We start from the raw sequence: 14,781 nt of genomic DNA, 5'->3' as shown, positions 1-14,781 counted from the left end.
ACTTAATTTTACACATGGAAAACGCCTCGTGCCTCATGTTTGTGATCATCTCAAAATCGCAGACGACAACGACAACAACGACGACTACTGCTGCCATGAAGAGCAACACGTTTATGTCAAATTGTGGGATGTAAATGTAAACTATCTTGCAACAGTAGCAACGGAGCAGCAGCTCAGAAGAACTTAAAATTAATAAAGTAAATTGCACTGTAGGCAGCAAATTGGCCCATTTAACTTCAAAACAAAAAGAAGTGAACTAAGGAACAAGTTCTGAAAAAAATTCCATAAAAAATCATTTCAACTTAATATCGTATATGGGCAGGCATGCAACAAAGTGATGCAGCTATCGTAATTGCTGCGTGGCAACAAAATGCGTAACATACACACCATGAGCGCCTCTCAACATTTTCCGCTTGCTTGCTGCACTGCGTCAGTCGCATTTGTTTTGATCGTCAACAAATGCATAAATGTGCAACAACTGCGGAGGAGATGACAACATAAACAATGCGGAATGCAAACGAAATTTTCAAAATTTGCACAATCTCAGTATCAATCCTCGAACAAGAGCAACGCAACAGCAACAGCAACAGCAACAGCCACAGCCACAGCCACAGCTAAACAAATACATTACTTACAGTGTATGAACAACAACAACAACAACACTAACAACAACGCATCAGCAACAAATTGTATGCAACATTGCTTGACTGAACGTCAGCACGCGTAGCAGATGTAAAACTCAACAGAGGCGTACATTATGAAAAATTCAAATGCTTTTGGCATAATTTGCAGCTGTTCTTGGTGAGTGTCGTCGTCTCTGTCGTCTCTATCGTCTCTGTCGGTGTTGTCAACATATTCAAATCAAAATCGTCACTTATTGAAATTGCTTATGAGTTCTTGAAATGGTTACTACAACATTTCCTCTAAAAGTGATGAAGTGCAGTTCAGCGCCTTGAACGAATTTAAGTAAACGTTTAAAGTTTTTCTCTAATAAGCCATGAATTCTATGAAGACCATTATATCATAAGTCTTTAAATCACAAAATGAAGAACTGATTATTGAATAGATTTTAAGATAGAAATACCAATATGTTTAGCTAGCAGTCTAAACTAAATGATAGATTGATGAGTAACAAAATATACAATCTTACCTTTCTGCAAAGACATCCTAGTTATCTGCAATTAACTTAACAATTAAATCCCTGTCAAGAAGGGAGATGGTAACTTAAAGAGGGTAATAGTGGCATGATAATACCAGTAATTGCGAGGCACAAGAGTTGCTTTGTCCTTCTAACTACAGGTAGTGGACTCTTCCTCAGTATAACTTATTCGAGACTGTTAGAACTGATCCGAGATTTGTTCGATGAAACCGTCTAAGAGCTTGTATGGACGTCAAATCAGTTTACTGTTAGATAAAGGAACTGGTTTATACATCTAACTATAGGTGGATAATCCCCTCTCAGTATTGATAGGATATCTCTTGGGTCACCATTACCTGCATCATCATTTCAATATATTAAAATGTGTATTGAAATTAATATTTATATACTATATATATAAATAATAATTTCTTTACACATAACTAATTTGTATATATATAACATATAACATTATATGCACATTAAAATGGACTTATTTTATAAGAGAGAACAGTGAACGGTATTGGCGGTATAATTTAGGTAACTGCCCGGTTAAGGAACCGGTTTGTTCTTCTAACTAATGGTAAGCAACCCTTCTCAGTAGAACATATCAGAGACTGTTATCAGGTTATCGTTCAGACTACCATCGCTAAAGTTATTATTTCAATATAATGGATCTATCTGAGGCAATATAATATGGGTTATACTAAGAATGCAGAACTTCGATCTGTGCCAGGAAGAAAATACTAGAATGCTAGTATATATACCCGTTTACTTTTATAATATTCTCTATAAGAGATAATTTGTCATTCATTCGAGATATATCTTCTGTTTAGTAAAGACCTACTTACATAAAAACCGTCTTCTTTAATTTCCATTAATTTCTAGTTTCTATTAAATTAATCATTTTCATTATTTTCCATATTATTAACAATCAATTATTTATTTACAAATAGAAAAATATATATATTTCTATACATATTTATATATGCAATATAATAATACAGTATGTATACAATATATATGATATATATATAATATATATGATACATATATAATATAATACGTGTTATATTAAATATAAAGAATATAAAAAAGCATACTCAAGGAGTTTTTTTACAAATTAGATTAAATTTTATTCGTACTTAGATACACTGGAAGATAGTTTTTAAATTACCTGTAAAGAGCCAATGAATGACTGTTCAAAATTAAATGAATGACTGTATAATCTTTTTAAAGATGAAATAAAAAATATATAGATATATTTTTATAATAAATAAGTACTTTAAGGAACTACACAAGCAACGATTTTCGAATAAATATTTTATTGAACTATATATAATCTATGCCGGTTGAATAAAATTATTATGGGATTCCGCGCCTTGAGTAATCTGTGATCTACAAAATATATAATCTATGCTGTGTTATATATGATGCAAAAATTGTTATATATTATATGTTTTCTCTTATTTATTATCTCTGATCTACGATGACCCGACTTCTACCTATTGAAGCAATATCTTCTTTCATATTCAAAAATATTTTTCAAACCTTTTCATATATAAATAATAGTTATTATTCTAAATTATCTTGAAAGCATTTCTTAGATAATCACGATGAAAAGCACACAAAAATTAAAAGATAAGTTTTCGTTTGCATTTATCTGACATTTATATATAGTGTCTAAAGAATTTACTGATTAAGATAAGTTTTTTGTTTTTATACATAGGATAAGTGTAATAGATTTTTAGAATTCCCCTTAGTACTTAGTTGTTGCTCTCCAGTATCCATACAAAATATTACTTATACATGGAAGGTAGAACTGTATATTCCCGTCAAAACATGCCAGAACTTTTCGCTGTTGTTAACAATACATAACTTTTATTCACCAAAATGCAATAAAGATGTCTTTGATATATAATCCGAAAATCTCAATTATCTAGAATATATTGCTATATTAGATTATCAATGACTTAACAAAGAGAATTTTTTTTAGTTAACAACATACCAATGGTTAATCCTTAAAAGGATGAAGTTCCTTTCTTATAACTGGAAAATTGTTCCAGTTATAAGAAAGGATAGTTCGTCTACACCTTTCCATGCTTTACGTGCTTTCAACATTTCATTTGTTTAAATATTTGCTATCCTTTCGATTTTGTTCATATTTAATTTAACATGTGGATTCATGTTTTCTAACTTTATTTTGGTGAAAATATCGCTTCGGGGTTTTAGTTAGATATTTGTCTCGATCTTCATCCTTCTTCTTTATTGGCAACGGCGGGCACATTTTATTTATATCAATGTCACTGCTATTGTCCTTATTGAATTTGTATTCATTTTTATACTTTACATTAGGGGTCTTTAGAGCGTTGTTATCCTTTTTCTTGTTATTTTTATTACAACGCAGAGAATTTTGTTCACCTTCGGTATTTACATTTTTAGTAGGTAAGTTTCGATAATCTTTCTGTTTTTTTGTTGTGGTTAAAATAGGACTAGGTGTTTTGTTAGTATCGAGTTTTTCAAGATATTTATCATCTGCACTAGGCGTGATGTTCACTAAATTTTTTGAGGTGCTTTGTTCATTTAAGCAGAGTTTCTCATTCGATGTGCGCTTAAGTTCCTTTTGTTTAACAATTGACATTATTTTTTTGTTTCGATTTTTTCTAAACTTAGATGCTGGAATTTTGATTAACTTTGGTACTTCCATTAAATCAAGTTGACAAATGTATGGTGAAGGAGTGCTTTCAGAAGATTTTCTAAAAGATTGACGTTTCTGACCAGTCCAGCTTTCTTTAAATGGTTGTGTAGTTTTATATTCGACAGACTTTATAAAATTTATCGGTGTAAAACTGTTAAAACTCTTCCCAATTACAGAGATTGGTTTTTTGCTATGTTCATCAGTTGCACTAGGCATGACATCTGCAACATTTTCAGTACTTGAAACCACTTCAATTTCGTTCTTCTCATCCATTGCATTCTCATGGTCACTTTGCTCATTTAATTTATTCTCACCTTGAACGCTGTTCATTACATCTAATGTTTCCTGAAACTCCTCATTATTAACAACCTTCCCCATTTTAAGTATGTTGTCAAAGTGTTCTTTAGTTAGCCTAGGCATATGAAGTTTAACAAACTTTGGTACTTCCATTAAATTCAGCTGAGAAACATAAGGGAGAGAAGTATTTTCAGGAAGTTTGTTAAAAATCGGACGTTTCTGTGTAGACCACTTTTCTATCAGTGCAGTTTCAGGTTCATCAAACTTAACAAGTTTTTTTAAAACATTATTTTTAAAATATTCTTCATCCTTTTTGACATTCTTCTTGGCATCGTTTTTGGTACTCGACCTATTCCAGGGAATGAAGTACAGACGTTTTGGATATTCTTGGTACTTTTTAATAACTTTAGCTGTACTACTTTTAAGAGTTTTCTTAACATTCAATTTGTTTAAAAGTTTGAAAGACACATCAGTTGTAGTTGTATTCAGTTCTGCTTCGGGAGGTTTCTCTGGTGTGTATTCTAGAGCGCCTTCTTTTATAAATTTTGTATCTATATTATATATTACGTTCCTGTATTGGGGAGATGATAATTTATAATCAATTTTAATAATTCTGGGTAGTCTCTCAATTATGGAATGTAGAGCAGACTTAGTGGAATAACGTAGATTTGATCCCGAAGCCATGTGATTCATAAGTTTTTCTTCCACTGTGTTTTTAATCTCATCATCAAAATGATTATCTGAGTCTTTTCTCTTATCGAATTTATTGAAATACTTGTCATCCAAACGATCTAAGTTTACATAGAATTGACCACGTTTAATGCACGATGATTGCTGGATTAAATTCAAGTTAATACCACTATTAGTTCCACATTTCTTATAAGTATTTTCAATCTTTACTACTGTTTTTCGGTTTTCCGGGACTACGAATTTAAAACCTTCTTCAGCATTCCGCTTAAGACATTTTGTCAACAGTCGCATAGCATTGTAAACCTTATTGGAAACTTTATATTTCGTAAGTAGCAAAGGCATGGGCTGGCATTCGAAGATCCTTTGGAAGTAATAACTTTAAATTTAGAGACACTTTATTTAGGAATTTTATTTACGATAAATGCAAAAGAATTCCTTAAAGAACCTATGTGATTTTTCAACATTAAATTTAGAATAATTTTCAATTTAGATAAATGCAAATAGTTTTGTAACTTTTAAATAAAATTTCATTCACATATCATTTTTTAAAGGTTTAATTGGCTACTATGTTCATATTAATATTCTTCATAAAAATATGGGAAGATCATAAAAATATGGGAAGATCATAAAAACATAGGAATATTTTATAAATTATTTAAGTATATTCAAGACTTCATTGTTAAAGGACTTCTTTAGCAATACCGAATTCCAGGGTATACTAATTCGATTAGAGATTTCTCTGCGTTATATGTCAATATAGCTTTCTTCTCGAAATATAGTCATTAAATACATTTTTCTAGCTTTCTAGCAGTCTAGCTTCAACTAGTATATGCAAATTTTATTACACAGATGACAAATAGAAACACTCAATGGTACATCTATATACTGTTTGTAATTTTTTTATCAAAATTTTAACTTTAAAGCCCGATATCTCCAAAACTAAGCTATATTCATATATATCATTTATACTAAAGACAGTTCCAAAATAACTGTCTTTATTGATATTGTTTCTCAAATTGGCAATTCTTCCCTCTCCACTTGGTGTAATATTATAGCTTAGTTTTTGAGATAATGGGTTCGAAAATTGAAAATCTATAAATATATAATTCTATATGAATTTTAATATAATATTACAAACTTCATACAATTTTTCAATTTCTAAATTGAACTAAACAACTCATTGTAACTAAACAACTCATTATACTAAGCAATATATAAGAAATATATATACATGTAAGACCCATATACGAGTATAGTACGCAAGAACAGACTGATATTAGTTCTTATATTAAGTATTAACATTACTTATGATATATACTATATAAATATTGTATATAAAAATGTTACTATATACAATGTTTTGTTAAATTTATATGATAAAGTGACAATAACGTCTATGATTGCAACATATCCCAACTAAAATGATTGCGGGATTTTTAATATATGTATTCGTAATTTATTTCAGTAAGTATTAACTATAAAGAGAGCATCATTTAACTTATTTTTTGACTTTATTGTGAGTATTTAAATTTATAACTCAAGCACTTCATTTAATTATGAACGACACTAAATTCATTTTACCTGTCCAAAAATTGACATTATTAACGTTTCCATGCCACCCAGTTGCACTAGTTCCAAAGCAGGTATTGGCGTAACCAATGAAGTGCATAACATCAATAAATAAAATAAATATAATTAGTAATGATGACTACAAGTACACTCTACTTTCTCACATATATGATAGTATATTATGTCTATAATAAATTTCAAGGCTTTGTAAAAAAGAGTTTTCATGTTATCAAACAATATTTTCTTCAACCTTTGTCTTTTCCTAAATTATTTAGATATATTCATATTGATGAATAGATTTTATGATATTTGAAAGAAATTTTTCGAGAAGACTCTTCTCTGACACGTTATATATCGGTGGGTATTGTAAATAAAACATCTCTCTATCTTCAAATCACATTTTTCTATTCCAACAACAACACATCGTTTTCGAAGTTTAGAGTACGTAATTAGGAAACACTCTGTATATTGCATATAACACCAAACAAAGTCTTAGGCTATAATCTCAGCTCTTGATAAATTGTTTTAATTGTTCAATGGCTTACAAATTGGCATCTATACTAACTTTGTTAGACTGCTAAACCACAGCTTTGATGTTTCATTCAAAATATTTTTGTTTTTAAAAGTTTTCTATTCTTAACGGGACAAAAATAGTACTCTAGTTGGTCTCCGGTTAAGACATCTTTCAGTGTAGTTCTTGATATGTTAAGCATATTTATTAAATACTCACATTAAATAAATGAGATGAGACTATAATTACTCTACAAATTGTAGCGCCCGACAATGCAATTTTAATATTAAAATAAAATCAGTTCAAAATATATGGCACACAAACGTGTTTCTTAAACACAAATCATACTAGAAACTATGGAGATATGCAAAAACTCAGTGCGTTTTAGAAGCATTAAAGATTTGTAGTTAAACGGATTTTACGGAATTAATTTACTGTGGATCAAACCTGTGAAATTAGTTGTGATTTTGCTGGAATTAAAAAATAAAGTGATAACCAGTTTTTTTTTAAAGTAACTCTATTGAAAAAGTACTTAACGCGGAACCCCAACTGCTTCTTAATTGTGGAACCATTACGAGATTATAGGGAATGCAGGTCTATAGTTGGATCACCTTTATTCAAAACAGAATAGGAAGAGGCTTCAATTAGTAAGCGTAGTTTCGTTCATATTCTTCAGATCAGCTTATACACGTTCCTCACCAGTACATCACTTCCAACCTTGAACAAAATTCTGGAGGTAGACCATCTATGCCTGCTTGCTTGTTGTTCTTAAGTCCTTTCATAGCTCTTGTTCAGTCGTTTCTTAGCCTTCATGACGTGTTTGTTACGTGATTCATATACTATTTTCATATACTATTCAGAAAAAGAAAATACAATAACATGAGATTACTCTCGCATATTATTGGATCCATTGAATGAGGAAATCAAGAAAAAACATTTGTCGAAGAAAAAAAATTTTGTGTTTGTAGGACCCGCTGAACGTATACGCTCACACATCAATGAAAACCATAACAAAATGAAATGAATTAGAGTACGAATTTATTCCTTATCCAGCGTACTCTCCAGATTTGGTTGACTAATAACTGTTTTCAAACTTGAATAGATGACTGTAGGGAAAGAGTTTTGCATCAAATGATGAAACTGAGGACTTGATAAATCGTATTATTTTAAAAGTATCCAAATGTTGAAATGTTGGTCATTGGACTCTATATGTTGAGCTAATTGAGGACTATATTAAAGCATAAAATATAATTTTCAAAAAAACAATACGTTTTTATTACTTAGGCCGGGTATTTATCAATCCACCTAGTGTACATGTAAATATTTTACTGAGTTTGTAATATAATTTCTTCCACTGTAGGCGAAATCATTGGCATATTTAAACATTGCACATATTAAAAATGCGTTAAGATAAGCTATAAAAGCAACTAAAACTCAGCAGGATGACATTTCCATATGAATTCATTCCGTTGCATTTATTGCACTCCTTTGATTGTTAAAGTAGTGCAATTTATAAAGTCTCCACTCGGAAATGCAATTTATGACATGTGAGTGCAAAAAGTACATAAATAAAATATATATACTCGTACGTTTTAATTAATTGAGATGAATATTTAAGCTATTACACAGACATCCTCGTAGAGATAAGCAAACAAATACGAGTATTTATGCGAGTACTTATACTCGTACGATATATACGCCTCAGTGCTAAGTAAAAGTTTAAAATTTTTACATAAAATGAATATGCAAAGTAATTATTTTATCTTTAGCGGCTTATATGCTTTGTACTTTATGTCACTTTGCACTTGACAAGTCCGTATATGCATTCAGATTTTCCCTTTGGTTAACCATACGCGCAACTCGAAAGTAAAGTAAAGTTTCGTTTGTGCCAAGTAATTTTCGTGTAATTGATACTCTTGTCTGCATATTAATGAGTTTCTTTAATGTGAAAAAAGTTCCATTCTTTGAAATCAATGCGATAGTCACAGAATCGCATATGCATATTAAGGTATGCGCTCCATTCTGTAACTTTATTAATATTGCGGGCCAAAATACATCATACATCGCGACTCCTGCCTGTTGCCCGTTTGCGCGTTTGCCGGTTTGCCGGATTTGCCAGCTTTGCCAGCTTGCCAGCTTGCCTGGTTGTCTGGTTGCCCTTGTTAATGGGTGGCCGTGCCGCACACAAATAATTCGGAATTGAAAATATCAAATGCACTCCCAATGCTTGCACATCCACTGCTCCACTTGTAAGTGCATTGGCAAGTCTAAGTGCTTTAGAGGCACACATTTGGTGTCTATAAGTATTAACATCCATAAATTTTGTCACTTACATAATTGTGTTTTATACATACATATATACTCACCCGTACCGTTTTCGACTGTATCTATGTAAGTATATACAATTGCACTCTTTGTACTGTAATTGATGCGAATAGACGCGTCTGTTTCTGGCAATTGGCATTGTGCTCCATCGAATATTGAATTCCAACAAAAGCTCTTACTATTTTCGGTAGGCAAGGCATACTTTGTGCTATAGACATTACTCGAATACACGCCTTACAAATTATGAACCAATTAGTTTCTTAGAAAATTCTATTTTGAAAATTCAATTTTGTATTTAAGAAATTTAACATGAAATATTAAGCAAAAACAAATCAGTTTATTGAATTTTTGAAATATTAAATCAAAAATGCATATATTGAAATAAGGAAAATTGTATATCTTAAGAACTTAAGGAAGCAAAAATGCATATATTAGAACAAGAAAAATTATATAGCTTAATAACTTAATTCGTTTTAATTTTTAATTCAAGAAAACTCTAATTCAAAAATTTTTATAAAGATTTAAAATTTATTTTTCGTTCAATTTATTCTTTCCGAAATAATAGCCATTAGAAGTTCCACAACGACAACAAAAGAAGGAACACATCTTAAGTATACTGAATTCGGCTGTACAAATTGACTTATGCACTTAAGCAGAAAAAGCCAAAAATCATTAACAGAGATAGTATAATGCTCCACCAGAATAATGCGAGATCTCATCAAAGTTCGATAACCCGCCAAAAGTTTTAATAGCTACTACGCCTATCATATTTTTCAGATCTGGAGGACAATTTCAATGCACCTCTACTTCAGTTTTTCACAGCAAAGAACAAAAATTTTTTTAATGTAAAATTAAACAAAATTGATTTCCGAACATCTTTATAACATTTTACACAATAGCGTTAATATTTCATTAGATACCATGAAATTGTAAATATAAGCAATAAATCAATACATTACTTTTTAAATTTAATATACACTTCCTATAGTAGAACATATAGCTTCTGCCCTAAATCGAACTATTTTAGTTATCCACCAATACCTAACGCTATATTTCGATAAGCAGGATTCAGATGACACTATCATCCCACTCTTCAACCGTGACCCATGTGACCCCAGTCACAGAATCTACCACTAGTCGCTCCACGGCGCCAGCGCAGTAACCCCCTTCCACACATTTTCTATCTACCTATGTAGAGAGCACTATGTCCATGCTCTCTGTCTTAGATAAACCTTGTCCACTAGGTAATAAGCGTCTTGCAGCAGTTTTTCTCCCTGATTACAATGTGATTACACCACTTTTTAATGTGGACATGCTCATGTCACCTACCACCTTTCGAAGATTGAACTAAAGGACATCAACATCTACTGACCTCCCTCCGACCTCCCTCTAAAAATCATTATAAGCTTTGCCAAAGATTTTAAGTGGTTTTAACCCTTGGGTTTTTCAATAATACGGTAGCACAATGAGCCTATAGCCCTAAGTTGATCCCTTGGAATTGCCGGTATAAACTAACTTAATCTAACATCTACAGATTCGATAATATGCTGGATAAACTTTTGTATAACTTGACTACTTATCCTCTGCTATTGCAAAAATATAAGTCCAATACATTCATTCGACTTTTTTCTTATCGGGTAAGGTTTGAGATCTTGTATCAAGAGACTTTATTATGTTTATCCAAAATTTTAATTTGTCCAAGTTGACTTAGAATACTCTCTTTCGGAGTAACATAATAGATCTTCGACCTGTTTTTTAGATATGCTGGATATGGATTCTGTCTGTTATAATTCAAAGTGTCACAGCATTTGTGGTTTCCTGATACTTTATTTTTGTTTTTTAATTTTATTTTTAGTCCAATATATGTTGGTCTAAAAACATATGCTCTACTCCCATTTCAGTTTTATTTCGTTTCATGCAAAACTTAATGTTATTATAATCTTAAGTACGTAATTTTTTATGACTTTCCTTTCCCTAATATGTCGCTGAGTAAATAAAATATAGATCGCTTTGAGAATATAAATATAAATCATAGATGTCAATATTTTCAGAAAGTACACTTCTTGCAATTAACTGTATCTATACAGATATGCTTTAAACTCTAATTCAATTTATGGACTCCTACTTGATTTAATAAAGAAATTAAGTTTATTTATTTTTAAATTATGATATATTGGAAAATTAAAATCAACAAATACAAAATAAAATTAAATAACAAAACACATTAAATATTTTTTTGTTGGTGCTTTCATTTCAATATACCACAGAAAAACTAACTTATGTTTGCTCTAATCAGTGGCGTATACAAAAGGGATTTTGAGGTTCAAAACCTTTTGCCACCAAATATTTCGGGTTTTTTAACATAATACATATTATATAAATAAATAAAATAAATGTTTTAGTGGCGTATACAAAGAGGATTTTGTAGTTCAAAACTGTTTTTCCATCAAATATTTTGGATCCTTTTCCATTTATTTATTTACTATTAAGAAGGGATGTGGCACTGCGACCATCGGTCCTATTGCACCACCATCTGAGCTTAAATTAATTCGCTAAACCTTATTGTGTAAATCAAAATTGTATAGGACATACTTTACAGAGTTTTATTGCGTTTTTCGTAACTTCATCCTACTCACAGAATCTATAGTTTGCATCTGTATAGATGCCCAGTCTCGTAAGATGGTGCTATAAGCCCTGTTGCATCAATTAAAATTTGTGTAGAACCTACTTTACAGAATTTTATTGCCTCTTCCGTAAGAATATACATTCCCCGATGTCTAATCCGATTTTACAGTAGCACAGGGCATTCTAATAGTACATATGTGGCTGACTCTGCATTCTTTACGTAGAATTTACAGTTCGTATCTGCATATATGCTCAGTCTCGTAAGGTGGTATTTTAAGCCCTGTTGCATCAATAGAAAGTGGTATAGAATCTACTTTACAGAGTTTTATTATCTCTCCCGTAAGGATATACATTCCTCGGAGTTTATTACGTGTGTATTCTTCAATCTCTTCGCAGTATCTATAGCTTGCATCCGTATATATGCCCAGTCTCGTAGGGTATTAAGATTTCTGAGCTATTCCAAAAGTTTTTTTTGATAAGTCTATATATATCTCCTCCTATTGTTATAGTATATATAGTATCTCCTATTGTTATAGTTACCAATAAGTGAATTGAATTTTGCTAATCCTGGTAGTTTAACCCAGTATTCCTTTTCATTCTGGTTCTTCTTCATTATAGTATCTCCTATTGTTATAGTTACCAATAAGTGATTTCAATTTTGCTAATCCTAGTAGTTTAACCCAGTATTCTTTTTTATTCTGGTTCTTCTTCATTATGAAAGAGAAGTGGGTACTGCGTCCTAGTTCACAGAAAGGTTCTGGCGTCTATAGCGGTGTGGCTGCTCCTTTCCTGGCTATTTTGTCTGTGTATTCAATTCCTTGAACGCTATTATGACCCGGTACCTAGAAAATTGACATTAGATCCCTTTATATGTGATATAATAAATAAATTTTGAATAAATATTTTTGTATGCACTTTGAGTTAGTTTTCAAATATCCCCCCTTAATGTGTCTTTGTATACGTCTCTGGCTGTAGTTACTAAAATAAACAATATATTATATTTTTCTTAAAAAAGTAATATTTTATCAATTATATATTTCACAGTAGTAAAAGCACCTCTCACCTTCTTGCGATATAATATTATATTATTTTTATTTTTTTTTTTAAATTTTTATTGTTTTCTTTACTCTAAATCCGCCACGGTAGGGCGTGCATTAATCCATTTATTGATTTTTTTTTTTATTTGAATTGTTAATCCTAATTTTGCATTTTAAATTGCAATGAATCTATTAAGCCCTGGCACATGTGTTATCATCGCAATGCATATGTGATGTTCCGCTTGTAGGAGACACACTGGCTCACACAATTGCACTTAGACTTACTCGGCGACTGGCACTTGTATTGTATTTCCGGTTGATGTTGAAGTACGCGTCCGGTTTTAATAAAATTTGCTAACAACTTCACCAGCAACAACAACAATACCAACAACAACGACAACAATACCAACAACAGCAGTAACAGCAGTAACAAAATCAGCGATAACAGCAAGAATAATATTAACTGCAACATGTTGCAGTTGTTCTGATATTGCCAATGTTCGCATTGTTGTCATTGTTTCATTTAGTAGCGCTGCTGTTGACGTAGTCGTATATAACTGCAATTGTTGCTGACTCATTGTTGTTGTTGGTATCACCCTCAGCGTAAATCTTGCGGATTAATCCAATTTAACACTTCTTGTTTTGTATTGCATATAAAATAATTCTTTGGCTTTGAAAGATTTTTGCAAAGTATTTTTTTCGCGCTGAGCTCGTTGTGTTCAAATTTAATGCATTTGTGGTCACATGTGCGATTGTTCCGCTTTATTGCCAATGTTGCAGCGCAGCGTTTTAACTATCGCCCCGTTTGCGCCTTGCTTTCACAGCTTTGCATATGAGAATTTAATTAAAATATGCAAATCGCTTTGGCATTTTGATCAAGTGCTGAAAAAAAGTGCTAAAGAAGTGCTACAAAAAAAAGCGCTAAAAAAAGTGCTATAAAAAATTTTTTAAAAAATTATTTTTTTTTTATTTTCGAACTTTATTTGTATATTTTTTTATTAAATTTTTTTTTTTGTATTTATATTTAAGTATAAAATCTAAAACGTGTTTCATTGTCAGTGAGTTTAGCCTGTTGGTTTTTGAATGAATGCGTGCAGGGCTAAAAAGGGATTTCGTAAATACACTGAACCAGTATACACAATGTTCTGAGAGTCATTTTAAACCAGCTGTAGTAAACGTAATAAGTTTACCTCGAAAAGCAACGAATAAGCCAACTTACTGTATATCGTTCAACTACGAAAACCCGGAAGGGTAAACTGACGTACAAACAGACAGACATACACAGGCGGTAATTCTTCATTCACACTTTAGCGGACAGTTCCATCACTTTTTGTATGGAACATTAAGGTTAGCGAATGTGATTTTATTTTTAACGCTTTACTGCTGCTCTTTGTTTCGACATTGAATTTTAAATTTATTGCAATTTTCGTTCCCTTTGATGTTGTACACAAGTTCTGTTGTCTTAAATTGGATTAGTGTGAGATTAAATTATGCACACTCCACCAAAATTTATAATACACACATAAAATATTCTTTATAATTAAAACTGTTTTCACACTTCGTTTTAGTTTACTTGTATGAAAAGAGTTGTGGGCGGACTAAAAGTAGTGGGCGCGAAAAATATAAACCTTTCATTATAACATATATCAAGCTTGCCACATAGAGCAACTGATTCAAAATTTATGTTTTAAAAGTTCTTTGAGGAATTAATCATTCTACTTTACTGGAAAGGGGACCCAATATAACTGCAACCAAGTTTTAAGTTATAGTAGATTAAAAAGTCGAGTGTGTAACTTTACTGCAAGGATGGCCCAATTCAAATGCAACTTTCTTCTTGATTAAAAAGATAAGGTGTTTAACTTTACTATAGGGTGCCAAAATCAAATGCAAC

The 14,781-nt window shown here is 31.3% G+C and overlaps 1 protein-coding gene across 1 annotated transcript; it reads right to left on the bottom strand.

The window, feature by feature from the left end:
* Positions 1-2,784: 2,784 nt before the first annotated feature.
* On the bottom strand, positions 2,785-5,309 carry LOC119683682. Its single transcript, XM_038097481.1, has 2 exons — positions 3,147-5,309; positions 2,785-3,077 (listed from the first exon to the last, which is right to left on the bottom strand). Exon 1 carries the CDS (start codon positions 5,163-5,165, stop codon positions 3,309-3,311), a length of 1,857 nt encoding a protein of 618 aa, XP_037953409.1. The 5' UTR covers positions 5,166-5,309; the 3' UTR covers positions 2,785-3,077; positions 3,147-3,308.
* Positions 5,310-14,781: the final 9,472 nt, after the last annotated feature.

The sequence above is a fragment of the Teleopsis dalmanni genome, chromosome 2 (assembly GCF_002237135.1).
Source record: "Teleopsis dalmanni isolate 2A chromosome 2, ASM223713v2, whole genome shotgun sequence".
NCBI classification, from domain to species: domain Eukaryota; kingdom Metazoa; phylum Arthropoda; class Insecta; order Diptera; family Diopsidae; genus Teleopsis; species Teleopsis dalmanni.
The sequence above is the reverse complement of the archived record's forward strand: the minus strand, read 5'-3'. Positions and strand labels throughout refer to the sequence as shown.